At 51.9% G+C, this 25,526-nt stretch overlaps 1 protein-coding gene across 9 annotated transcripts in view; it reads left to right on the forward strand.

Annotated features, from left to right (window-relative positions):
* The window catches only part of SLC37A2 (solute carrier family 37 member 2), a 36,905-nt gene extending 11,493 nt beyond the window's left edge, over positions 1-25,412 (forward strand). For 3 of the 9 annotated variants that reach the window (XM_017853830.1, XM_017853827.1, XM_017853829.1), the window contains exons 2-19: positions 13,048-13,129; positions 13,469-13,562; positions 13,689-13,767; positions 15,366-15,501; positions 15,938-16,014; positions 16,833-16,999; positions 17,642-17,679; positions 17,975-18,127; positions 18,464-18,554; positions 20,030-20,092; positions 20,435-20,520; positions 21,028-21,076; positions 21,271-21,344; positions 21,600-21,678; positions 21,783-21,880; positions 22,160-22,224; positions 22,416-22,472; positions 24,298-25,412. In XM_017853830.1, coding sequence (XP_017709319.1) covers positions 13,100-13,129; positions 13,469-13,562; positions 13,689-13,767; positions 15,366-15,501; positions 15,938-16,014; positions 16,833-16,999; positions 17,642-17,679; positions 17,975-18,127; positions 18,464-18,554; positions 20,030-20,092; positions 20,435-20,520; positions 21,028-21,076; positions 21,271-21,344; positions 21,600-21,678; positions 21,783-21,880; positions 22,160-22,224; positions 22,416-22,467 — 1,431 coding nt within the window. In that variant the 5' untranslated portion in view covers positions 13,048-13,099 and the 3' untranslated portion in view covers positions 22,468-22,472; positions 24,298-25,412. The other 6 variants (XM_017853832.1, XM_017853828.1, XM_017853824.1 and 3 more) reach the window with 6 other exon arrangements.
* Positions 25,413-25,526: the final 114 nt, after the last annotated feature.

Below are 25,526 nucleotides of genomic sequence, written 5' to 3' on the forward strand. Positions count from 1 at the left end.
TGGTCCTAGGAGCTCGTCTCGAGGCCTTTCAGCACCTAGAAAGGGCACAGCTCTCAGAGCAGGGCAGGGCAGCCCCTCAGCAATGGGCGAGGGGCTTCACAGTGATTCTCTTCCTGACCGCAGGGACCACATGTTGGGCTGCAAGGTGGGGTGGAGAGGTTTCAGCCACTCTTTCTTAGAGGCAGTCAACCACTGGAGCAGTCCGTTCGGTCTGCACAGTTTTTAAAATATTGTGTTAGTTGCCATCATTTACAAATAAAATTTAACAAAAATAGCTAGATTCCCGACTTCTCTTGAAAAATAGACGATGTGGACCGGGCATGGTGGCTCATGTTTGTAATCCCACCACTTTGGGTGGCCAAGATGGGAGAATTGAATGATGCCAGGAGTTTGAGACCAGCCTGGCCAACATCGCCAGACCACCACCACCCCCCACCACCCCGGTTCCCCGCTCACACCTCTCCCTGTCTCTATAAGTAAAAAAAGGAAAGAAAAGAAAAATGGATGATGTGGCAATACCGGACCTAAATTTCCAAATTAAATGAAAAGGATTGAGGAGTCCCCTTTAAATAGGGCAGATGCTATTAAAATGGCCAATTTGTCCTGGTTTTGAAACAGTCTTTTGTCGGCAACCCTCTCAATCCTGCGCAAAATGAGACAATTGGCTGCCCTACACATTTTTTAATTGTTGAGAGCCCTCATCAATTCTAACCTTCTTCACCAATTTAGATTATCTACCTAGTGTTTTTTGAGTTGGAGACTGTTAAAGTTATTTTCAGAAAAAGGTTAAAATTCTGACTCACAAAGACATAAAAATGAACCCATGTTAAAGATTTTCTTTTACTCATAATAAAGGAGCCAGAAGATGTTATAATTGGTTCAAAAGAGAATTTAGAGAGGGGGATTGGGGAATTATTGTTTAATGGGTATGGAGTTTCAGTTTGGGAACATGAACAGGTTCACGAAATGGATGATGGTAATGGTTGAGAGACAATGTGAACATACTTAATGCCACCTAAACGTAGACTGAAAATGGTTAGAGTGGCAAAATTTACATTATATATATTTTACAATTTCAAAAAGAGAATCTAAAGAACATATTCATTTATAGGTTAGGAATATTGAGACCAAACTGGTCTTCTACAGATTGTGAGGGAAGACTACTGAAATAATCTTCATAGGCATATTTTGCATGACTTCTCAGTTACCTACCACTTCAAAGAATTTTATAATAGCTCAAGGTCAATTAAAAGCTGGAATCTGATAACCTGGAGGACTATCCGCTAGACAAGGCATAGTTTTCCATGGACATACATTGTTTTTCTACAGTCTCTCCTGCTTTGATTTTTTTTGAATTTCTTAGAAAGATTATTCTTGATCACAAAATAAAGCTGGTCTCATTGAATTTGACTTGATTATGTACATAGGTACTACAAGTGTGTTTTACCCTATAGCCCTTGTTAAGTTAATAAACTTGACTGGAAGTTTTCATAAGGAATCCTAGATTCGATTTTTTAAAGCCTTTAATTATTTATTGTCCTGACATTAGAAGCCAAGTCAAGAAACTGTCTCCACCAGGTTTTACCTACTGTACTGATATATTTGGGCAAATTCCTCTTCTCAGGGTCCCCAAAATATCCTAAAGTTTCTGGGCTAGCCAGGGAGTGACCTTCCTTTTGGCTTGTGAACCTGGAAACCCAGTAAGCCCATTTTCTTGGAAGGGTTTTCTTAGTATTGGCTCCATAGAGTGAACCTCAGTTTTTAAAGGAGGCTGGTTGAATCTGATTAAATAGACATCCTGATCAAATACAACATCCAGGCAAGGTCTTGGTTGAATAACCGATTTTTCTAATTATGTACTGGTAAAAAAAAAAAAAAAAAACTTACTGAACCCATGCACATAACCATATTGCCATGAAAAACAAGAAGATTCCATGAGAGTTTCTGAATTCTGAGGAGTCAGGTAGGGAGAAAAATATATTTATAAGTGTTACATTTCAGTTTATGAAAGCAGAATCTACTAAGTTGTTATGGGTTAATATAGCCTAAGAAGAAAGAGAAAGGTCTTCCTTATATGTCCAGAAGATAGAACACTATAACAACATCAACAATATTCTGAACCTAGAAGACCGTCATCCATCAGCAGTTCATGCTGTCTGGTGTGATTAATTCTGTTCCACTGAATCTTGGGTTAGCAATCTCAAAAACCTATCTGCTCCTTGACTTAAGAGTTCTGGAACTCCTGACTCAGTCCACTAGTACGTTCTTAGTGTTGTCTAAGTGGTGCCATCAGAAGCCTATACCCGAGAACAATTAGTACAGTGCTTTTCTGAGACAGTTCTTGGTTGTTAAAAATAAAAACTCTGGCCTGCCAGGCCCAGTGGCATGCTTATAGTCCCAGCTACTCAAGAGGCTGACGTGGGAGGGTCCCTTGAGCCCAATAGTGTGGGACTGTAGTGCACCATGATCATGCCTGTGAATAGCCAGTGCACTCCAGTCTGGGCAACACAACAAGATCCCATCTCTTAAAAAACAAAAAACAAAAACTCCTCCTCTATTCTATAACTGAATACAGAGCCTTTAAGAAGCATCAGAGTAAAATAAAACTATCTGTAGGTGACAGAGACTTAAAAGTGTTGATTATTACTGTTAATTTTCAAGAATGAATGATCTGATAAAAATTCATGACAAGAATAATACAACTGACAAGGAAATTTGGTTGCTTCTGTGGTATGCAAAACAAAAAGATGCTAATCCAAACAACAAAAAAATCTAGACAATGTCTAAAAATATAAGGCTAATTTCAAAAAACACAATGAACATGATATTAATTTATAAAAATGAACATGACTTTTACAGAGAAAAAATCTTATAATAGATAAAATGTCTGAGATATAATTTACATAAAATGCCAAGAATATCGACTGAAGATACTCAGTAAGCTTGAGGTAAGTCCTAAACATCTGTATTTTAATAAAACTGCATAGGAAAGGCTGATGTACAACTCCAGTTGAAAACCAGTGGCCTGGAAGATGCTAGATTTAAATTAAAGAAGGAAAGTTGCAGCCCAGTAACTTATTTTATTTTATTTTTTTATTTTATTTTTTCGAGACAGAGTCTTGCCCTGTCACCCAGATTGTAGTGCAGTGGCACAATCATAGCTCACTGCAGCCTCAAACTCCTGGGCTCAAGGGATCCTCTTGCCTCAGCCTCCTAAGTAGCTGGGACTACAGGCATGCATCACCACACCCAGCTAAGTTTTTTATTTTTGTAGAGACAGGGTCTGGCTATGTTGCCCAGGCTGGTCTCAAACTCCTGGCCTAAAGCCATCCTCCTACCTTATCTTCCCACCTCATCCTCCCAAAGTGCCAGGATTGCAGGCGTGAGCCACCATGCCCAGGCTTCAGTAACATTTTAAATAATAATTGAAATCGTGACTAGTAACACGTATACTGTTGTCATCAGGGAAGGCACCATCAGGGTGCTGATAAATAGAAACATGTCATATACAGAGAGGGCATTGAGAAATCTGCACAACTCTCATATAGTATATAATTTCTCAAATATTTAGATAAATAATATTATTTTACCAATATAGATTTAACCTAGAGAAGGCTGAGCATCTCTTTTGACTTGACAATTATTTCCGAGCAATTGATCGATATTAACATATTAAATAAATCTAATTATTTCTAGCACCTCTCTTTTTAAAAGATGAAAGAACAAATCTTTGTGGTTTTCCAGGAGCCCTCCCTCTTTTTAAGTTAAATATTCAAACTCATCAAGATTTTGCCAACTTTGGCAAAATTTTAACGCATTTAATTGCTTATTTTCAGACTTATTGTTTGCATGTACTATAAGACAAATCAAATTTCCTTTCTACAAACCTACAAATTTATCCATTCAGATTTGAGCTTCACTGTTCTCTTTCTTATTCTGGAGCAACCAGTCATTTTTCTTATGTGTAATATTTTTTCTTTTTTTTTTTTTTTTTTTTTTTTTTTTTTTTTTTTTTGAGACGGAGTCTCGCACTGCTGCCCAGGCTGGAGTGCTGTGGCTGGATCTCAGCTCACTGCAAGCTCCGCCTCCCGGGTTCACGCCATTCTCCTGCCTCAGCCTCCCAAGTAGCTGGGACTACAGGCGACCGCCACCTCGCCCGGCTAGTTTTTTGTATTTTTTAGTAGAGACGGGGTTTCACCATGTTAGCCAGGATGGTCTCGATTTCCTGACCTTGTGATCCGCCCATCTCGGCCTCCCAAAGTGCTGGGATTACAGGCTTGAGCCACCACGCCCGGCCTATTTTTTCTTTTAATAAACAAAAACAGGTTTCAATACGATGTATACAAAGTCATACTTCTCTGCCACTATTGCACCTAGTAGAGTCTCATTCAAGTATATTGGTTATATCTTTTAACCAAAGTAATTAACATTTCAGAGAGAATGGGGAGTGGGGAGGGTGGATCATCATAAACCATCTAGAACACACTAGCATTCTAGAAGGGCTCAGTAATATGCGTAACATGACTTTCTCTAGCCTCCAGCACTCTTCACGTTCACACTTCTCAAGGTGTGAATTCAGCTACTGTGTTCCCCAACATCTCTGGGATTTAAGAGAGACCTGGGTTGAAATCCTTTCACCACTGTGAGCCTTGACTTTGCTGAGCCCCAGTTTCCTCATCAGTAAAAGTCAGATGGGTTCTTGAGGATAAATGCGATAATATAAGGAAATATTCTTGACGTCTTGTGGCTGTTGGAGGGTACTCAACAGGTATCCTTTTACTTCCTTCCAGATAAGTTTAGGTTTGGATTCCTATCAAACACTAAATGTCACGTAGTTCTTCTGTAGGTCCATTATTATGCTGAGCTCTGAGGCCTGCAAAGACAGTCAAGACAGGGTTCTACCTTCTTGGAACTAAGAATCAAGCCGGAGAGAGGGTGTGTACGCATAGTCAGCAATTTTAGAAGGCCCTGCTCTGCTTATTGAGTGCCAAAGGATGACATTTCCCATGTGCCATGTCATTCAGAGGACCAGCGAGGGGAGTGCAGAAGTCAGTTGGGGAGATTTTGAAGAAAACTGACTTGTTGAGCATTTAACGCATAAAAGGTTAGATATTATGTGTATACATTGCCTGGCATACAGGAAGCATGGAATACGTGGCGGCTTTTACCATCATTATTAGTGATGATGATGTTATTATTACAGATACATATTAACCCAATTCACCTTTCTTGTGCTAAACAAAATACAGTCCAGGGTGGAGACAAATAAAAATAAAGACTTATAGTCTCTGAAAATGAGAAATCAAGGCTCTGTCACATTTAACTGCTTTCACATGTCCCCCATTTAAGAAGCGAAGAAGACAGAACAGGAAGCTGAAAGTGGATTGGCCCTGGGCCTTGGACTCTTCCTCTGTAAAATGAGGGTAATAATAATACCTGTATCACACGAGTGTTTTGAGGTTGAAATGAGGTCCTATGTGTAAGGTACTTAGGTCAGTGCCAGGCTGATGTGAAGCACTGAGTAAACACTGATGATTGACTATATTCTATTTGCTTTTCCTACTACTTTGTGCCAGGCATTGTTTATTTGTAATTCTTGTGGAACTGCAAGGTGAATGTTAGCTTCCCTGTGGAACATAAGAGTATAATGAGGCACAGAGCAGTTACGTAAGCCTGTCCAGCGCCACACAGCTGATAAATGACTGAGCTGGAGTTGGAATCAAGATTAGTCTGACTCGTAAGCCCGTGGTCTTTCCACTGCCTTCCTAATGATAGCGTTGGGTGGGGAAAAGATTACATGACCATTTGGCCTTGGACAAATCACTTAACATCTCCAATAAGGCTCAATTTCCTTATCTATGAAATGGAAATAATGATGTACCTATATCACAGGGTTTTGGTGAAGTGAAATGAGAAACTGCTTAAAGCACTTAGCCCAGTGTCTAGCATACTTGGTATTGGCTAGGTGCTTATACGTTTCTGTGAAGGGAGAGATTCATCTCCATTAGGAGAAGGAAGTCTTTGACTTGGATCTGGAGGTGTTCTGAGCAGAGGCCACAGAGCCGGCAAAGGCATGCAAGTGGAGACATGGCCCGTCCCCTGTCTCTGAAGTAGTAACATGTAGCTCCAGCTGGCAGGAACAAAGGGCGCCCCTGGACAGGAGGCTGGGAGTCATATGGCGCCAGGTGTGTGGAGACAGCTGCAGACATCCAAGCAAGAGTCAGAGACGGTGGAGTTTCTGCCCAGGAAGATGTTGCTGTCCTCCTCCTGTTAGGCCTTCGTTGTCAGGATGACGATGAATGGCTTGTCCATGGCGTTTCAGAGCCACAGAGCACCCGGAGGTTCCCCAGCCCGGAGCCTGGCTGGTTCCTGCCTTTTGTGCCAGTGTCTGTGTGGGTGTGTCTGGGGGCGCCTGGCAGCATGGGAAATGACTGCGGCTGGTCTTTATGGGGCTGGGCCCATTTCCCGGGGCCCTCTGAGGGGACAGCCCAGAACGTGCAGAAGAAAAGCCTGTGGGAGTAAATACCAGGGTGACCACAGCTGGATGAGCAGGAATGGGCAGGAGGGCGAATTGGGCAGGCAGGAAGAGCAGGAGCTGTGAGCTCCCCACACCTCGATCTTCCCCTGTGAGCTGGAAAAGGCCACTGCTGAGCTAGGATGGATGGTTCTGCCCTATGGAGTTAGCTAAGGGCTTTCACTGCCGGTTCCTGGTGCCTACCCTGAGGAGGATGCAGGAGAAAGACATTCAAACGCATACCGAGAGAAAACCTGCTGTGTGCCAGACACTTTCACATCCAGGATATCTCATTTAATCTTTATAACACTCTCGTTCAGCAGGAGTGTATGATCTTATTGAAAGGAAGATGAAACTGAGGCTTAGAGACGTACAACAACTTACCCAACGTCACATGAAGTGGCAGAACCAGAAATAAGGACTCAGCCAATTTTGCTTGAAGTCTGAGGTCCGTTTCCTTGTTCTGTGGGCTAGCTCTCTCGTATCTTACTTTCCTGCTGACTGCAAAGAGGTGCATGATAAGGGCAGCAGAAAGGGCTGCTTAAAATGAGCTTTGATGGGAAGAGGCTGCTTGGAATAGGAAACGAGGGCTCCTGGGGAGAACCTGGAGGCTCAGCCCGTGATCCCTACTCCAGCCCCCAAGAAGGGGCACATGAGCCTGTGGAGGTCCCATCCCCACCCCTCGTGACAGCAGCTTCTCCCCCAGCTGCTTTTTGGGCTTCCTCTTCCACCCTGCTGTTTCCTCTTTCCCTCCCTACAGTGGACTGGTGTGCACCTCACTGGCCTGGGGTGGAGCTGTCTGACTCAGGCCCTGTGGGCTGGTCTAGAAGGTAGCAGCAAGGTTTCGAAATAGTCTGTGTGGTTGGCCAAGGCCTTGTTTTTTCCAGTCAAGTTTCTGTATCAACTGAGAGCTGGGGTCGGAGTTGACAGTCCCAAAGTAACAGCAGAATTGAGGACAGACACCAGGCGTAGAGTCCCTGAAGCCCAGGACCTCCAATCTGAGTCACTAACAGACACAGACACTAAGTTGGTGTGTGTGTGGGGTGGGGCGGGGGGTGGGGGGGGCAGTGTCACTAATCTCCTGTTGGCTTTTGGCTCAGGTCTTGTCCCCTGGACCCTTCCTGCTCAGGAGAAGGAAGGCCATCCTCCTACCCCTCTAAGCAGGACTGCAGCTCTGCCATCATCAACATGCTTCCATCAGTGCTATTTACACAACCTTTCTTCAGAAGAGACACCAAGTTAAAACCTGTTGGCTGCCTCTTCTGAGCTCCACCAACACTCCCACCCTCCCCGTTACTCTGGCTGCTGATCGGAGCCCCTGCTGCAGCGTGAAGCCTGTCTTCATTCTGCCTGACCATTCAGGGTCCCCTACTCAGCTTTCTTCCCAAAGCAAAACAATCTATCCTGTATTTTCCTCTTTCCTAAAACAGATTGTCATCTGAGCCACCAATCTCTTCTCAAACGTCCTGAGTTCCTTGTGGCTCCTGGCCAATGGCTTCTTTCTCTGGGAAGGCTCTCGGGGCAAGCTCTGAGTCAACTTGATCTCTCTGAGCATGCACCCACGTCCCAGCTGGAGGAAGGACAGCAAACAGAGGGTTCCCTGAGGGGCTGGCTGCTGCCCTGGGAGAGCTTTGCGCCTCCCAGAGGGAGCCTTGTCCTGTCTTGCATGCTAAAGGCCTGGCTCAGGGCTCTGCCCCTGTGGTATCTGTTCCTGGCTGGCTTTTTCCTAGCAGGGTGTCTCCCAGTGCTGGTGGAGGGCTTGGCGGGGGGAGGTGGGCACTGTCACCATTGACCCTAGCCAAGTTCTTATGGTGCCCAGCCCTCTATCCTTTTCAGATCTGCTTAGTCTCAGAACAGTCACATCCGAGAAGAGGCCACTGAGTCCATTTTCTCAGGACAAGTGCCAAAGTCACCTGTAGCCACAGCCAGCCCAGCCTGGGATGGGGGAGTGGCTAGGGAGCCACTGGGGAACAGGGGCTGTTTCTGCTATCTCCCAGGAGCAGCGTCCCTCTGCTGGGCTGTTTCTTGGTTTTTGCTGTTGCAGTGGTGGCGGCAGTTGGTCTTTTGGGGATTTTGTTTGTTTGTTTGTAATCTGTTGCTGCTTTGGGAGATGCCATTTCTTGATTTTTACCCCAGAAGCATTCCTAGTGCAAAGTCTCAACAAGGTCAATAAAGTTATTATCAGGCTTCTTTGAAAAAGTAGGTTGGACTGTCAGCTAGTAGCTAAGAGATAGCTAGTCGACCTCTCTATCTAACTTGGTTATTCAGTAACCAGTATCCGGTGGGGGGAGGTGGGATTCTGAGAAGTGCCACCTCTTGCTAACAAAGTCTTTGAGGGTCATCAGACAGCCACCCCATCTGGAGCAGCCGGGGATCTTTCCCTCCATCCTTTGGTCATTGGCCTACTTGCCCAGCCTGGCCCAGCCCCTGGGCTGCCATCCTCCCTGTCACAGCCACCCTGGGGCCAGCTAGGCAAGGCCTGGCTGTTCATATTCTGTGCCCTGCTTCTCTTCTGGGACCTCTTGACTCATGAGGGAAGGACTGGTGACAGGAGAAGTGAAACCTGCGGGTTCTAAACGCAGGAGCGCGTCAGCTGCTTTCCTGTAGCTAGTGTGAGCTTGACAATCTTGGCCTCCGTCTAGCCTAGCCCTTAACCTGACCGAAGTTCCCAGTCTCCTGTGAACCATGGCACCTTGGCCTTTCTCTTAGAACACCTGACAATGGGGAATGGATAGAGCACCAGACTCAGAGGAGGCCCAGCTCCAACTATGCCATGCCCAGCGAGTGGTGTGACTTTGAGCTCGTCCCTCCATCCCTCTGGAGGCCAGGAAGGAAGTCCCAGAAGAGGCCAGTGCCAGGCCTAGTGTCACACAACACAGCTGAGGACCCCCTGCACCCCCAAGACTCATGACTCTCCTGCTATCTTGGGTGTGTCAGGTTTTCTACCGGCAGGATCATGGGGGACTCCAGGTGGTGGATTTCAGGGAGTTGGGATCAGAGCTGACAGGGATATCAGGCCACCACCTGGAGGAGGGCAGGGCTGGAATCTAGGAACCTACCAGGTCAGGATGTAAGTGGGGACCCCTGCTGACATGCCTGTCTGCCCAGGGGAGCAGGTAGGAGGGCCCCGGGCCTGGAGTCTCCCCTGTGTCCCACTGTAGGGTCCCCAAGAAGCCCTAGAGCCCACCACAGGCAAGGCCAGAGCTCTAGGAGCCAGAGAATCCTTATGTTCATCTAGACCCAGCTATGCACAGTGGGAGGTGGGTGGAGGGTCCCAGGCTGGCAGCCACATCTCTGCCTTCCAGGTAAATCCAGGGCTAGAACCTCCACTTCCCAGGAGAGTTTGGTTCAGCCCTGACCCCACTTGGCTCCCCTAACAGAGCAGTGTGAGCCGCCTCCACCCCTCCAGCCCTTCTTCCTCGTCTGAAAATTGGAAGCACACTAGCTGTCATCTAAGCGCTCACTGGGCATCAGGAGCAATTTCAGGCTGGTTAGATGCATCTCACTAACCCATCAGTAGTTCTGAGAAAGGTGACAAGACTGCTTTTCCGATGAGTAAAAAGATGTAAGGAATGAAACCAGCTTTTGCCTGATTCCCAAGTCCTTACTCTTTTCTCTTATAGACATCCACTACCTGGGGTCCCCTGTGATGCTGCCATGTGCCTGGGAGTGGCTGGCAGGATGAAAAAGGCCCAGGGAACTGGCCTTGAGCCTTAGTGAGGAAGCCTGTCTGCGCTTCCCACCAAAACCTACAGGGCACAGCCCTGGGTCTTCACCTGGCTTAGGCTGGCTGGGGTTCAGAGCCGCTGACCTGGGAACTCCCGCTCTCTTCAGTGGCTTCCCATCACCTCCACAGACAGCCTAAATGCCACAGCTTGGCATCTGAGGCCCTGCGCCATGCCACCTGAGGCCCCTGCCCTTCCCAGTCACCTCTGCTCCTCTGCTTGACTTAGTTTCACCCTTCAGATGTCCCCACTGAGACAGAGTTCCCCAAACAGGTAGTGCCATTTCACACCTCTATGCCTTTGTGCACGCTGCTTCCTCTCCCTGGCAGTCCTCCCTGCCCCAGCTGTGGTTGGCTTGGCCTCGTCCTGCTTGTTTTTGAAGCCTCGGCTCCAGGAGCCCTTTCCCGACACTGCTCCCTCCTTCTGGCTCGGAGTCTCTCCTCTGTGTCATCTAGGGCTCTCTCTTATAGTGTCGTCACACCAGGTCTAACTGTTTCCCGGCTGACCTGTGCGCCCCGGCAGGTGGAGATCCCACTCACAGATTCTCTTGCTAGTGCTAGATTGTAGCATGGTGCCTGGTGCAGGATGGGCACAGGGATGCGTGGGAGAGCAGCCTCACTTTGGCCAAAGAGAATCAAGATGTTAGAAATGGGCACAGCTCCTCCTACTGAGGTTGGCAGGGACAGGACTCCAGACAAAAGGGCCATGGGGCAAATAAGGTAGAACACCTGGGGCCACAAGCAGGGGAGTCGGGGAGGGCAGACTGGAGTTGACACAGTGCAGCAGGGGGAGTGGGGTGGGAGGGGAAGGGGTGCTGGCAGGAGGCTGTGCCTCCGGGCCCCCATTGGCTCTGACCTGCTCTGGGAGGGCTCAGCGTGAGTGTGGAGGTGCAGTCTGGCTTCCTAGTCAACACCAGGCTACGTAGCCAGCAAGGGCTTCACTGCCGAGCCTGTGATGAAAGAACAGTCGTAGCTGGGGCCCCGAGGCCCCCAGGGATCTTTCAGACACTGAGAGGATCTGATTTGTCACCATGGTCAGTGGTCAAACACCTTGGCAAAGGCCCTGGCACATCCATGTGATCATGAAGGCTGGTCCCACTGACTGGGGTGCCTTACCGGCAGTATAACCAGGGACCTGGGGACTGGGGTAGAGTCATGCTGTGTTCTCTTGTGGGACAGACAGGGTTGATGCTAGCAGCCATGTGTAACTGATGAGGAAACCAGAGGCAAAAAAAAGGCTTAGGGATTCCCGGGAGGCTACACAGGCAATTAGTGAGAGGTGCCACGCAAAGCTTCCTGCCTCTCCCTGAACCAGGTGCATCCCAGGCAGGGCTTGGTGGGTGCTATCTGTAGGGCTGCTGCGTTCTTCCATCCATTGCTCTTTACAGAAGGCCAGCTGGACAACCCCTTCAAAGTCTCTCAGAGGATTTCCCTCAGATTCTAGAAGTCCCTGAACTAAGAGTCATGAGCCGTATGGCAATAGGTGGAACCTGGAAAACATTGTTGCCACAAGCTTGCCCATGTCAGTCACTGTGACAGGCACTTGGAGTAGCCCCAGCTTCCCTAGACAACTTGAGTCCCTAGAGGACCTCTCTGACCCACATGTGCGCCTTTGGGAACCGGTGGTCAGAGAGACTGGGGTGTGGAGCTGCCTGCATTCCAGACTACACTGTTGCACCTTCATGCTGGATGGGATGGAAAGGCACTGAAAGCATTTTAGCAGAGCTGTGGAGGGGCAGGAGCAACTCCAGTCTCTCAAGAAGACAGATGTGGGGACTCAGGTAGGAAGCTCGATCCAGGGGCAAAGTGAGAAGGAGCCTTGTAGCCCAAGCCCATTTCGGGCTTTGCTGAAATGCCCCTTTATTTCCCAAGTGGTCGTGGGTGTTGCTTCATGCCACATTTGGGGGAAGTGGGTTTGAAGGAGGATTCCTAGGCAGAGGGAGCATCCAGTGTCCCGCCTTTGGGCTCTCGGAGCCAGGACAGAAAGAGCTTCAGGAGCCCTCCCACCCTTTTGCCTGACCCTTCTCCATGAAGTCTTCAGTGAGCCCTGGGTCTCGCCTAACTCCTGGCCCCTTCTCCTGGACTGGGGCTCCACGCTGAGGCCTATTTTCCATGCATGTCCTGGCTCCTGGCTGCGGCGAGGAACAGACAGTGACTCAGCAGGGCTCTGGGGTCCTTCCCCAGGCCTCAGGCTCGGGGAGCAGCCGGGGCGCAGTGGAAACGCTGAGTGCCACCCAACTGGACTGTTCTTTCCATCCTGGGCCAGGGCATGGGATGAGACATGAGGAGTGGGAGAGAGCACATGTGTGTGAGTCACAGATGGAAAGAATGGGCTCTGTCCAGTGGGATGGACGGACTGGGACTAAGAAGAAGGCTTGGGTCTGTCACCAGCTGTCCCACTGCCACTTCTTTTCCAACTACCACCTGGCTGAAGGAGTTGCTGTGTCTGCCCTGGTGGAAGCTTCAGAGGAGTGTCGACCTCATTTTAAAAACAGACACTTCTCCTGACTGACTCAGTCTCCTTCCTACCGCCAATCATTTCAGACATGGGAAAACCACTCGAACTCGCTGCCCCCACCTCTGCCGCACACACGCACACACACAGGCGCCCTGACCTCAGGGAGGCCAACAAAAAGCAGAGGTGCTGCCAGCTGGTCAGAGCAGGCGGAGGTGCTTCCCGTGAGCTGGGGCCGAGCTGGTGGTGTCCAGGCCCTGGGACTGCCAGAGGGGACACGGGTCGGGGACGCCGGCCCAGAACTTCCAGCCGGGGCTGACTTCCCACTAACACAGATGCTGTCCCTTCCTGCAGGTTCCGAGGCTCCATCCTGTTGCTGACCTTCCTCATTTACACCTGCTATCACATGTCCAGGAAGCCCATCAGTGTCGTCAAAGTGAGGCTGGCTGGCAGCAAGGGGGAGTGCAGAAGCATACTGTCATAACCGTCCTTACCCCTTCCCATGGCCACCGAGGCTCCTTTTGAGTTTATTCCCCAAGACAGCTGTGTGGGTGGCTGTAGATGGAATAAGCGTGCAGGGTCCCTGGGCTATGTGGATGCTGCTCATGGCTCTGATGTGGCCGCTTTCCCCTGCAGCCAGTTCCTGCAGGAGGAGGTGCCAGTAGGGGGACATGGAATCTGGTTAGGAGGCAGTGTCTCTGGTATGGTTGGGGCAGGTGGTTGCTTGCTCCCCTCTGGGTCAACCCCTGACCTGTGTGTCCCATTGCCTCTCCAGAGCCGTCTGCACCAGAACTGCTCGGAGCAGATCAAACCCATCAATGATACTCACAGTCTCAATGACACCACGTGGTGCAGCTGGGCCCCATTTGGTAAGAACAGGACAAGGTGCTCTTCCCATTCCCCATTCCCTCTTCCTCGAGAAGGGGCTGTCCAGGGAGGGCTTCCTGCAGGGGCATCCATGCAGTCAGCTTTCTGTTCCTCCCATCTGCTTTCAGACAAGGACAACTACAAGGAGTTGCTGGCGGGTGTGGACAACGCCTTCCTCGTCGCCTATGCCATTGGCATGTTCATCAGGTAAGGACAGAGGCTGAGCCTGTGACCAAGAGGAGGATTTAGAGCTGCTACCTCCCCTTAAGGAGCCTGGGGGCAGCTGGGTTGAAGCAAACTCCCACCAGGGCGTGATGGCTCCCCAACGTGGGAGTGAGATCAGGGATGCTGCACATACAGTCCACCCACAGCCATCCTCCTTGCCTTACCATGGTCGCAGAGACTGCTCCTTTGCCTGGTAGACTCCCACTGGTAGCAGCTCTTTTGCCTGGAAAGGTTTTCCTGGATGTTGCCTTTGAGTCTGTTCACTCAGATACCACAGTTGGTAGGTATGGACTGGGACCCTTTAAGGATGGCCCTGTGTGCGCATATAGCTGGGAGAATCCCCGTCCTCTGCTACGTCTAAACCAGCGCGGGAAGCATGCTGTTCATTGCGAGGAAGCCACGATCAATAAGGCTGCAAACTGCCTCCAAAGAGCTCACAGGCTAGTGGGGGCAATGGATGCATCAGCAGCTGGTGCTAAAACTTGTGGCCGGCTCCATGACAGACGTGGCCATCGGGTATTCTGGGAGCTCCGAGGTCATTACTCAGTCCAAGCTGAGCTAGAGCAGAGGGGTCAGGGAAGGCTTCTTGGAGGAGATGGTGCCTGACCTGATGCAAGGGACTTGGGCGCAGTGGTGCAGATGGAGACCTGGGCAGAAGGAATAGCAAGAGCAAGTAGGGCAAATGTGAAGAAGCAGCATGACCTACGGGAGGAACTGCGGGCAGGTGTATGGAGGGAGTGACAATGTAGGGAAGGTAGCAGCAGGGCTGAGGGCTGAGGCACATGAGGTCCACGGGCAGAGATGCATGGAAGGGTTTTCGCCAGGGCGTCCTATCCAGATGGGCATTTCTGAGAGCTCACTCTGAGAGTGATGCTGAGGTGGATGAGACTGGTCACACAGAGGGACCAATTTGACAACAGCCCAAGCTGTTGAGCTTGTGTTACCATAGTGGTGATAGAAGTGGAAAGAGGCGATGTACTGGAGCACTAGCTAAGAGGTAGCCCGGTGAGTCTTGGAGACTGAATGTGAGGGGTGGGGAGGAGGGGCGGGAGTCTGAGGGAGCTCTGAGCCTGGCTTAAGTGGCCAAGGGGTGGCATTCACTTAGATAAGGATAGCAGGATGATGAAGGCGTCAGGGTGGTTGGCAGGAGGAGGAAGAGGAATTCAGCTTAAGAGCACTGGGTTTCAAATGCCCCAGGGGCATCTGAATAAAGGAGGCACCTGGCTGCGACTGTGAAGCTCTGGGAGACAGATCAGGCCTGAAGATACGCATGTGGAGCTATTTAGCCTATGGGTGGTTGTTACAACCATAAAAGTGATGCAAAAGGCTGCTCCGAGAGGAAAACACACGACAGAGTGGCTGGCCAAGCGAGGAAGATGGGCAGGCTAAAGTCATGGAGCATGGCCAGGTGTCACAGAAGCAGTGGGGGACAGAGGTTGGCCCCGTCACATGGCAACACAGAAGTCATTGGTGGGACCTTGGCCAGAGCCACTTCCTAGTGCGGTGGGGGCAGAAATGTGGTAGGGAGTTGAGGTGGACTCAGAGGAGCTTAACCACAGATCCAACTTTCTCTTCCCCAGTGGGGTTTTCGGGGAGCGGCTTCCGCTCCGTTACTACCTCTCAGCTGGAATGCTGCTCAGTGGCCTTTTCACCTCACTCTTTGGCCTGGGATATTTCTGGAACATCCACGAGCTCTGGTACTTTGTGGTCATCCAGGTATGAGTCACCGTCTTACACTTGGGCCTGTGTTCCCATCTCAGGAAGGACCTGGGAGACCGCCGCTCACAGCGGATGGGAGCCTGTGTTCCTGGCTCCCTGTCTGGTGCTCTCTATTACACTGCACTGGGTTCCACCTCCTGGTCCTACTGCCCCGACATTTATTCACTCAGAGAGTTGGCCTTGAGCACAATGCCGTGGTCACTTCTGATGCCCGGGAGGCTTGGTCTCTGCTTGAACAATCTTGAGCGAGAGAAGCCAGCTCATGACACTGGGGAGGTGTGGCATGTGTGTAAGGGAAGAGCAAGGTTTGTAGTGTGGGGTATGGAGGGCTCCTTGGCCATAAAATTGAACCTCCTCAGCCCAGAGTGGTCAGAGCAGGGAGCCAGTTGCTCAGCCCAGGTCTGCTCCCACCCTCCCTCCCCTCTCTCTGCAGGTCTGTAATGGACTCGTCCAGACCACAGGCTGGCCTTCTGTGGTGACCTGCGTTGGCAACTGGTTCGGGAAGGGGAAGTGAGTGTGACAAGGGAGGAGGAGTGGGAAGGATTGGGAGGGCTGGGAGTCCCGAGCTGGTCACTGTGGCCTCTGATGTGATTTCAGAGGGAAGGGTCAGAAAGCGGCCTCTGCGTTGCTGTTCATATACTTAGCAGTGGCTAAAAGCAGGACTGATTTTCTCATTGATGAGGCTTTAACCCATATAGCAGGCAACCTTAGTTATGCTTTTTTCTAATAATAGATGAATTTCTGTTTTCAACAAAGACAAAAAGCCTATAAAACATCCCCCCCCCCCCCTTAATTGGCTTGTGTGCAAAACAAAGTTGCTTCGGAGAAGGGATTTTCAACCTTGGCACTACTGACTTTCTGGGCTATTGGACCCTTGTTTGGGGACTGTCCTACCACTGCAGGCTGTTTAGTAGTAGCCTTCCTGGCATCTGCTCACTGGATGCCGTAGCACACCCCGAGTTGTGACCATCAAAAATCTCTAGCTGTTACCAGATGTCCCTGGTTGAGGACAGTGCTTTAGAGTGAGATGGTGGGACAGAAAAGAACGAGGGCCGGGCCCGCATGCCCTCAGCGTGGCTCGAGCTCCCATCGGCACTCACTCAGGGAGCTGGGCAGGGGGAGTGAGACCCCAGGCCCTGCAGCCACCTGCTTGACACCACCCAAGGTCTCCCACTCCTTGCTGACTTGCGGCTTTGGGGCTCAGTCTTTGGTGCCTTGAGGAAGCTGTAGTCAGCCCAGCTTTAGAGCTTGGTTGGGGCCGTTGCTATGAACAATGTGCTTTGCTTTTTACTTTTTCTACCCTCTTCCCTTCTCTCCCTCCCTTCCAGGCGGGGGTTCATCATGGGCATCTGGAATTCCCACACATCTGTGGGCAACATCCTGGGCTCCCTGATCGCCGGCATCTGGGTGAACGGGCAGTGGGGCCTGTCGTTCGTCGTGCCTGGCATCATTACTGCCATCATGGGCGTCATCACATTCCTCTTCCTCATCGAACGTGAGTGGGCCCCTCACTCCCCACAGACCCACAAGTGAGCCTAGAATGTCTCGATTTCTGGGAGAAGGCAGCTGCATCTACTGGAAAGATTGCTGGTCACAGAGTGGGAGGACCAGCCTTGTGACTTTGGACAATCTCTCAGAGCCTTTATTTTCTCATTTGTAAAATAATAATAGTAATAATAATGTCTATTTTGTAGGATTTCTGCAGGCTTCACTGAGATACCATAGTTAAAATGCCTGGCCCATAGGAGGTGCTTGGCAAGCATTGGTTGAATCTGAGAGGTGTGAGCAAGGAAGGTGGAGTTGAAGGGACATTCTTACAGTGACCAGGCTCTCCACTTGCTGCAGGTGGCCTTGTGCACTAGCCAGGCCAGGTATGAGAGCCACTCTGTAGCTAAGAGTACTAAAGTCCAAGAGGCAGTAGTGACACAGCTGGTTGTTAGGAAAGCCAGGCCTAGAAAGCTGTCTCCTGAGCCCCAGGCCCTGCTCCCTCCTGCTGGGACACACACTGGCCACCTTAGGAATCGGAGGTGGGGCCGGTTCCTAGGATGGCTTAGACCCAGTGCACAGTGAGGGCCTGGCAATCACCTTGGGATTGGGGGGGTTGGGAAGCTTCTTAGAAGGCGATTTTTTTTTCCAGACCCAGAAGATGTGGACTGCTCCCCTCCTCAGCACCATGTGAGTGTGAGCCCTCCCAGCCCCATCCCTGCCCTCCAACTCCATCCAGAGCGCTGGATGCAGAGAGGCCTGGGGAGCTAGAGCAGAGAGTTCTGGCCCTCACTGACCTCACAGACCCAGTGCTAGGCACATGGGTTGGCCCTACAGCCTGATGGGTCTGGCAGGTCAGTCCAGCCCGAGATGAACATGTGCCTCCCCGTCCTGGGAGCCAGTGTCTCTTGCCTGGGCTACACCTTCAGCTGGTGGGAGGCAGCACACAGACGCACCCACATCCGGGCTCATCTCCTCTGCTCAGGGTGAGCCAGCTGAGAACCAGGACAACCCTGAGGACCCTGGGAACAGTCCCTGCTCTATCAGAGACAGCGGCCTTGAGACTGTGGCCAAAACCTCCAAGGGGCCATGCGAAGAGCCTGCTGCCATCAACTTCTTTGGGGCGCTCCGGATCCCAGTAAGAAGTTTGTGGAATGGAGGAAAGAGAGGGGCTCTCCATATTTTTCTGTTGGTGATGAGGAGATGGGGTGCTTGGGTGATCTATTTTTCTAGAACTTCTTTATAGGGGAGATGTAAGCTGGGCAGCCTGCCTGGGGAGGGCAGTGGGGGAGACTTGTCTTGAAACGACCTTGCACAGTGGTCATGTTGCTTTTATTGGGACTGGATGTGTTGGAGGCTGCCTTGTGTGGCAGGTGATGGAAAGTACTGGGGTGGTACTGAGCACCCCTCGGGGCCACCACTGAACCCAGGACCTCTGGACCCCTTCCCATGTGCCCCCTGTTGCACTCCCCAGGGCGTGGTCGAGTTCTCTCTGTGTCTGCTGTTTGCCAAGCTGGTCAGTTACACCTTCCTCTACTGGCTGCCCCTCTACATCTCCAATGTGGGTAAGTCCAAGAGAAGGGGAATGAAGGGGTCTCTGAGGAGGCCAAGGCCACCTCTGGTGGGAGAGGAAGCCCTTTGTGGTGATACCTGTGATTCCAGTATATAGGCAGAATTCCTGCTGAACCTCTCCTAGAGTGAAAGGAGCTTGATTTAGTTCTTTATTTAAATGAAAGCTAAACCCAGCACACTACCCCCTAGACCCTGATTCCAGCCACCTTCCCTCCGTTGGAACTGAGCTGGGGATTAGGAACTCAGAGCTCTGTTCTGCAATTCTTGCTATCTTCTTCTCTAGCCCTTAGTGTAGGAGAAGCCCCCTCCAGGCTGCTTGGCTCATAGGTGGTAGGGTTGGGAGGTGCTAGGAAAGGCCTGCCTGCTGGATCTGTCCCCAGTCCAAGGAAGAGGGCCTGATGAGCGATCCCACTCCTTGTAGCCTGGTGGTGACCATGGTGGTCTCCCAATGGGACCTCATGGGATTGATGCCCCTATGCTTGGGTCTGTTGGGCTGCACTGGTGTTCTGCCCTGTCTCCTGGACCTACTCCCTGCTGCCCCTGCCCAGGGATGTACAGATGAGAAGAGATCACTTGAAAAAGGATGTTTCATGTCCACCTGGCCTGGGTCTCGGCTTTTCCATAGGTCAGGCTACCAAAGAGCAGCCCACCCCGCCCTGCCCAGTCCCCAGGAGCCTCCAAGCTCCACCAGGGCTGAGGACCTCTCACCCAGTACTGCTCCCCTCCCTCCCAGCCCTGGGGAGGAACAACAGCGCCTTGACACACATTGTGCTTGCTCTGAACAGGATACTGTAGGAATTACTCATGGCCAAGTCTCAAGCCGTAGCTTGCCCTGCAGCTCTGTCGGGGCCTCTCTCTGTGACAGTGTGGAGCGCTAGGGCAGCTTCTTGGACACCGTGACTCTTTGTTTTGTGGCCTTGGTGCTGACTTCAGAGTATGAGGCAATCTCGAGGGTGGGGCTACAATCTCGGCTTCTGGACATTCCTTTTTTAAAACATGGAGCCAAGGCCTGTTACCTGAGGCCCCTGTGTCCCTGCAAGTCTCCTTCCTGGCTCTGTGTACCTTAGGCACAGCCTAAGGTAAATGGGAAGAGCTCCTAGTGCTGCTAGGGCCCCAGTGAAGCAGAGAAAGGGCTGGGCTGAGCCTCAGGTTGCGTTCCAGGGGAAAGGTGGCCACAGGACAGCAGGCTTGGGGACCAGATCCCAGGGCTTGCCAGGGAGGGCTTGTTCTGGGAGGTGAAGGTCATCCTGCAGGGGAAGAGGGCAATACAGGATGGGACCAGGAGGGCGTCTGTCCAAACTGCTGCACTCTCACCCTGTGGCCCTGGCCAGCCTGCTCCACACGTCCCTAGCTCCTCCTCGGAAAAGGGGGCAGTGGCCTGGATCGTGCTCTGCAGGGCTTCTAGCTGGGACGCTCAGGATGTTTGTCCTGAATCCCAGGTCTGACCACATACCTGTGTTTTCCACAGCTCACTTTAGTGCCAAGGAGGCTGGGGACCTGTCTACACTCTTTGATGTCGGTGGCATCATAGGTGAGGCCCTGCCCTGCTCTGCCAGCAGTCTCCCTTCCCCTCTTTTCTTGTGGGGTGCAGGAAGAAGGGACAGGTCCGATGGGTAGGTGGCACCAGAGGAAAAATGGCTCCTGGGTTTATTCTCAGTTCTGCTCCTGCCTGGCTGGGTGGGCCTAAGAAAGATGCCCTTTTGTTTGGTCTCCAGTAGTGATGGGCACTAGAGGAAGGGGAGGGCTGCGGACAAAGCAGCTCTGCTGGTTCTTGCTGACAGGCCCAGGCCAGCACTGGGCACAGCTGGGGTGCCAGGTGAGGGGATGGGTGGTCCTGTCTGGGAGGCAGTGTGTGAGTGGGTGTGTGTTCCAGGCGGCATCATGGCAGGGCTCATCTCTGACTACACCAATGGCAGGGCCACCACTTGCTGCGTCATGCTCATCTTGGCTGCCCCCATGGTGCGTATAACTTCGAGGGTAAAGTGTGAATGCATGTGAGCAGGAGCCTGTGTGGGCCTCTGGCCTGTGTGCACGTCCACACGTTACACACATGGATGTCTCTGTGTACACGTGCATGTGCATCCCTGTGCACACACGGGGGAGGAGAGGCGAGGGTCTGCAGAGGCACCTTGGAAAAAGAGCCAGACTGCAGACTTTAGAGGGAGATTCATGACTGTTTGGCCTTGGTAGAGAAGGAGACCACCTCCTAAACTTCTTGATCAAGGAAAGAAGAGATTGAGGTTGAATCTGAGAGAAGACTGTTGGGAGAAAGGGAGATGATAGAGTACCACGTTTTAGACCATCCATCCTGGGACATTTAAAGACCAGAGAAATCTGGGTATGCAAGGGAAAAGGAATAGGATGCCTTCTGGGATTTCAGGGCAGGAGACAGTTGTTCCAGACCTCAGGGCTCCAGGCCGGCAAAGGGATTCTGGGTGACTCTGCCTCTCCCCTCTCCTCTCTCAGATGTTCCTGTACAACTACATTGGCCAGGACGGGATTACCAGCTCCATAGGTGAGGAGGAGGTTGCAAGTCCTGCCAGGCCACGGGAAAGGCACTGCCTTGGGGGCCCCATGAGGCTGGCCCACATAGGGGCACTGGCAGGTGGAGGGGCTGGGAGGGCTGAAGGCCAGAGGGTGCTCCTGCCCTAGGGCTGGGGCTGTGGGTGGTGCCTCCTCTCTGACTGGGCTGTCTCTGTGCCATCCCAGTGATGCTGATCATCTGCGGGGGCCTGGTCAATGGCCCCTACGCGCTCATCACCACTGCTGTCTCTGCTGACCTGGTAAGTGGGGCCACCTCCCGAGGGCCAGGAACCACTCTGGGGGCTTGGTCAGGGTCACCATCTCCAGGTCCATTTCTCACTGTCTCCCATCCTGCAGAGGAGAAACCATCAAGGTCCTTCAGAATGTACCATGGGCCCCTCTCCTCTCAAGCCCAAACCCCAGTCACCACCTTCCCTGAGTCAGCCCCTCTCCTGTCCTGGTTCCGCTCATGCTGCTGCTCGGCTGGGCTTTCCCACGCCACTCTCTCTCTCCAGGGCACTCACAAGAGCCTGAAGGGCAACGCCAAAGCCCTGTCCACGGTCACGGCCATCATCGACGGCACCGGCTCCATAGGTCTGTGACTCTAGCTCTGTTGTGGGCCGGCCCCTGGGCATAGTGCCCTCCGGTGGGCAGGGGAGGTGCAGGTCCCCCTGCTCACGAGCCTGTGCTCCATTCAGGCGCAGCTCTGGGGCCTCTGCTGGCTGGTCTCATCTCCCCCACGGGCTGGAACAACGTCTTCTACATGCTCATCTCTGCCGACGTCCTAGCCTGCTTGGTAAGAGTCTTGGGGTACACAGATAGGTATTAAGGGATGCTCCGTCCTGAGAGGCTGCAACCCTGGAGGTCCAAAGCATTGGCCATTGGGGGTTCTGGGGTCATGAGAGCAGCTGCCCTTTGCTCAGAAGCACTCTCCCTTCCCCTGAGTGACCCCTTGCCAAATGGGAGTGTGTCTCTCCCCCTTCTCCACTGCCAGTCCACAGGTCACCTGGCGCTGGGCACTCAGTGCTCAATGCTAATGGTGCCCTCGCTTCCCTCTGTGCCTTGCACTCCACAGCTCCTCTGTCGGTTAGTGTACAAAGAGATCTTGGCCTGGAAGGTGTCCCTGAGCAGAGGCAGCGGGTGAGTCCTCTGGGGAGCTGAAGTTACTACCCCTCTGCCAAACTCACTTGTCATGGGAATCAGCCCAGGGCTCAGTTTCTCCAAACGCAGGCTGAGGCTCATCCAGCCCAGACCTGAGGAGCACTGAGCCAGTCCCTGGGTGGCCCCCACCCTGCTAACCCGTCCTCTGCTGTCCCCGTGTGTCTCCATAGCTCTAGTGTGGTCCTAACCCACCAGCGACCGTATTTTCCTCAAGTCCCATGACTTTTGTGAGTATTTACTTCGAGTCTGTGACCCAAGTGCCATTTGAATGCGGGCTGCATGCAAATCCTCTGTCCTGCAGTCTGACTTTTTCCAACTTTCTCTTTTTTCTTGTGGGCCACTTGTAAAGACTTTCCACCTCAGCAGAGCGTAGTGCTTGGGAAGTGTTTGCCAAGGGGTCTGAGATGCCACAGAGGTTGGCGGCCTCTTCCCTGAGGGACAGTGTTAGAACTTTGGACATGCCCTCCGGGGACAGAGGAGGCAGAAATAGGGAAACCAGTTTCTCTCTGAGCTGAGACTGAGTTGCAAGTGCCTCCTGAAGTTCAGAAACCAAGGTCTTCTGGCCCCTCTGCCTGGGGTATGCAGAAAAACAGCAACTACCAATCAAAGTCTCTGAAACAAACGTGAATCAAGCATGGGTGCTGGCCTGGTGTGCTCTCTGCCTCCTGTCTGGTGGTGGTGGATGTGGTGGTGGCACCAGTAGGTTAGTGGCTGAGGCTGCACAGTGCTGGTGGTCTGCTGGTCGGCGACCCTCTCTGGCTGGGCGTCCTAAGCAGGAGCCTCGTGCTAACAAGGAGGCCGCTCACGAGCTGGCCGGAGCTGTGGACCGGGGCTGGATGGCAAACGTGAGGAGGAACCCCCTGGGTCATGGTAACCAGCACACATCCGGGGACGCACTTCCACTTAAGGAAGACACCACGCAGGGGAGAGGAAGTGAGAGCAGGAAGACACACGACACAGGAAGCACGCAGAGCACCTGTCCTGCCCTGCCTGTCCTGGAAGAGCAAAGTTCCTGTGCCTGTGCTCCTTGGAGCCGGGCCTGAGGGTGGGAGGGGAAGAAGAGCAGCGGAAAGGGAGAAGGAGTATTTAGTGAGCAACTGCTCGGTGCCTGGAATTGTGTCTGGCTTTGGATGTGTGAGCTTGCCTTGTGCAGCCTCTCATTGGAGGTGAGAGGCAGACCCAGAGCTCGGGCACAGCCTAACACTGAACCTGGGCCTGGGGGTTGTTTGCTTTTCTCTGGACTGCCACCGCTGTCCCAGGCTGGTCCTTCTCCACGGGAGGCCTGTGTGTGAGGTGTGCAGTGATTTGTCAGAGCAGACAGAGCACTGGACTTGAAATCCAAAAACCCTTGGACAGTCCCGCTTTCTCCACTCACTCCATGAGACCTTGGGCATAGCACCCAGATTCTCTGAACCACCACGTTTATATGTATGAACGGGGATGCTTATCGCTGAATACCCGGCAGAATTGACCTGAGGCTGAGATAAGAGGGGATATGTGATGTTGCTTTTGTGATGTTGCTTTGTAAAGCTGTCAAAGGTGGCATGAACAGTGTAAGGTTTTAATTTTTTTTTTTTTTTTTTTTTTTTTTTTTTTGAGGCAGGCCGAGTTTCCACTCTTTGTTGCCCAGGGCTGGAGTGGCAGTGGTACAATCTCAGTTCACTGCCACCCCGCTTCCCACCTCAGTCTCCCGAGTAGCTGGGACAACAGGCAAGCGCCACTACGCCCGGCTAATTTTGTATTTTTAGTAGAGACAGGGTTTCTCCATGTTGGTCAGGCTGGTCTTGAACTCCCGACCTCAGGTGATCCGCCCGCCTCAGCCTCCCAAAGTGCCCAGATTACAGGCGTGAGCCACTGCGCCCAGCCAGGTTTTAAGTATTAATGTGGCTTGCTATGTCCTGCCTGAGAGGTGAAAGGGAGGTCTAATTACAGAGAACTGAGATGAAAGCGATGATGACAGGACCCTGGGACCCTGTCTTTCCTCTCCCCAGTCAGCAGGTGCTTATGAAGTCGTCTCACGTTGTCTTCCGCCCCTCTTTCCTCTTCACGCAGGTATAAAGAAATATGAGGCCCCAGTTGGAAGAGCAGCATGGAAGGCCCCAGTTGGGTCCCCAGTGTGCTCCCCGTGGGCAAGACAATGAAAACTTCCACAAGTAAGGAAGGCAACCCCTCTTAACTGAACATCAGCCAGCCCAGTCCGAACCCAGGGCTGCCTCAGGACACAGATTCTCCATGGGAAGGGAACTGCCAAGCATGAGGAAATAGAATATTCAGGGGCCTGAGCTCTGGAAGCTGCGAGCAAAGGCCATGGGACTGGGGCTGAGTTGTGTCTCCATTTTGATAAGGGAAGGATATGCGCAGACTCTTGCTTGTTCAGATTCCAAGACAGAAGCCTTCACAAGGCCAAGGCCTGGAAAATGTGCATCTCTACTTCCCATGTTAAATTTTAATCTCTGTCATCTGCCTGTATCTATAGGTGGGCATCTCACTCCGTCAAATGAGCCCAGCCTCTCTTTGTCCCTCTATCCATGAAACAGTCTTCTCTGTGCATTTCCCCAAGCTGGGCCCTCTTCTACAGCCTAAATAGGCCTGTTGATAACTCCCTTACCTGCCCGTCACTGCTGTTTCTCCAGGGCTAACACTCGGGCGAGACAGGGGAGCTGCCTTCAGTACATAATTTGAGGGGCACTCCCTCTTGGGCACATGCTGGCCCTGAGTGCCTCCCTTGCCTCACTCTGATCCTGGCCCCATAATGTCCTCAGTGGAAGGTGACGGGAGCCAGTGCTGTGGGGAGAGTAGAAAGAGGGGTTGGCGTGACTAAAAATACCAGTATGTGTATAAAGTCTTTTGAGAATGAAATGTCAAGGAGTGCCTACTGTATGCCAGCTCTGCTCTAGGAATGCAGTAGACAATGGACACAAGGACTTACAACCTGAGCACAGGTGCCAGCAGTGACAAGACTGGCAAGATGTGAGGGCATGCATGGTTCATTCAGGCAGTTGCTGCAGGTGTGGTCGCCTGGCGCCATCTGCCGCTCCCTTTTCCACTTTTCTATATCCTCCTTCCACCCCAAGTCCCGGATCACTCAGTCTTCTGGCTAGCTCTTGGCATCTCCATCTGACCCTAAAGTTGCCCATTGGCACCAATAGATTCCCTTTGACCTGCTGCGCCCATGCTCATCCTTGTTGGGGCTTGGCTCGGCAGTGAGCGGGGCTCGCATGGGCTGCTGAAGTGGGGTCCCAGGACCACCAGGGGGTAGGTTAAAGCTGCTGACAGTGGGC

This window comes from Rhinopithecus bieti, unplaced genomic scaffold (assembly GCF_001698545.2).
Source record: "Rhinopithecus bieti isolate Rb0 unplaced genomic scaffold, ASM169854v2 scaffold_37463, whole genome shotgun sequence".
NCBI lineage: Eukaryota > Metazoa > Chordata > Mammalia > Primates > Cercopithecidae > Rhinopithecus > Rhinopithecus bieti.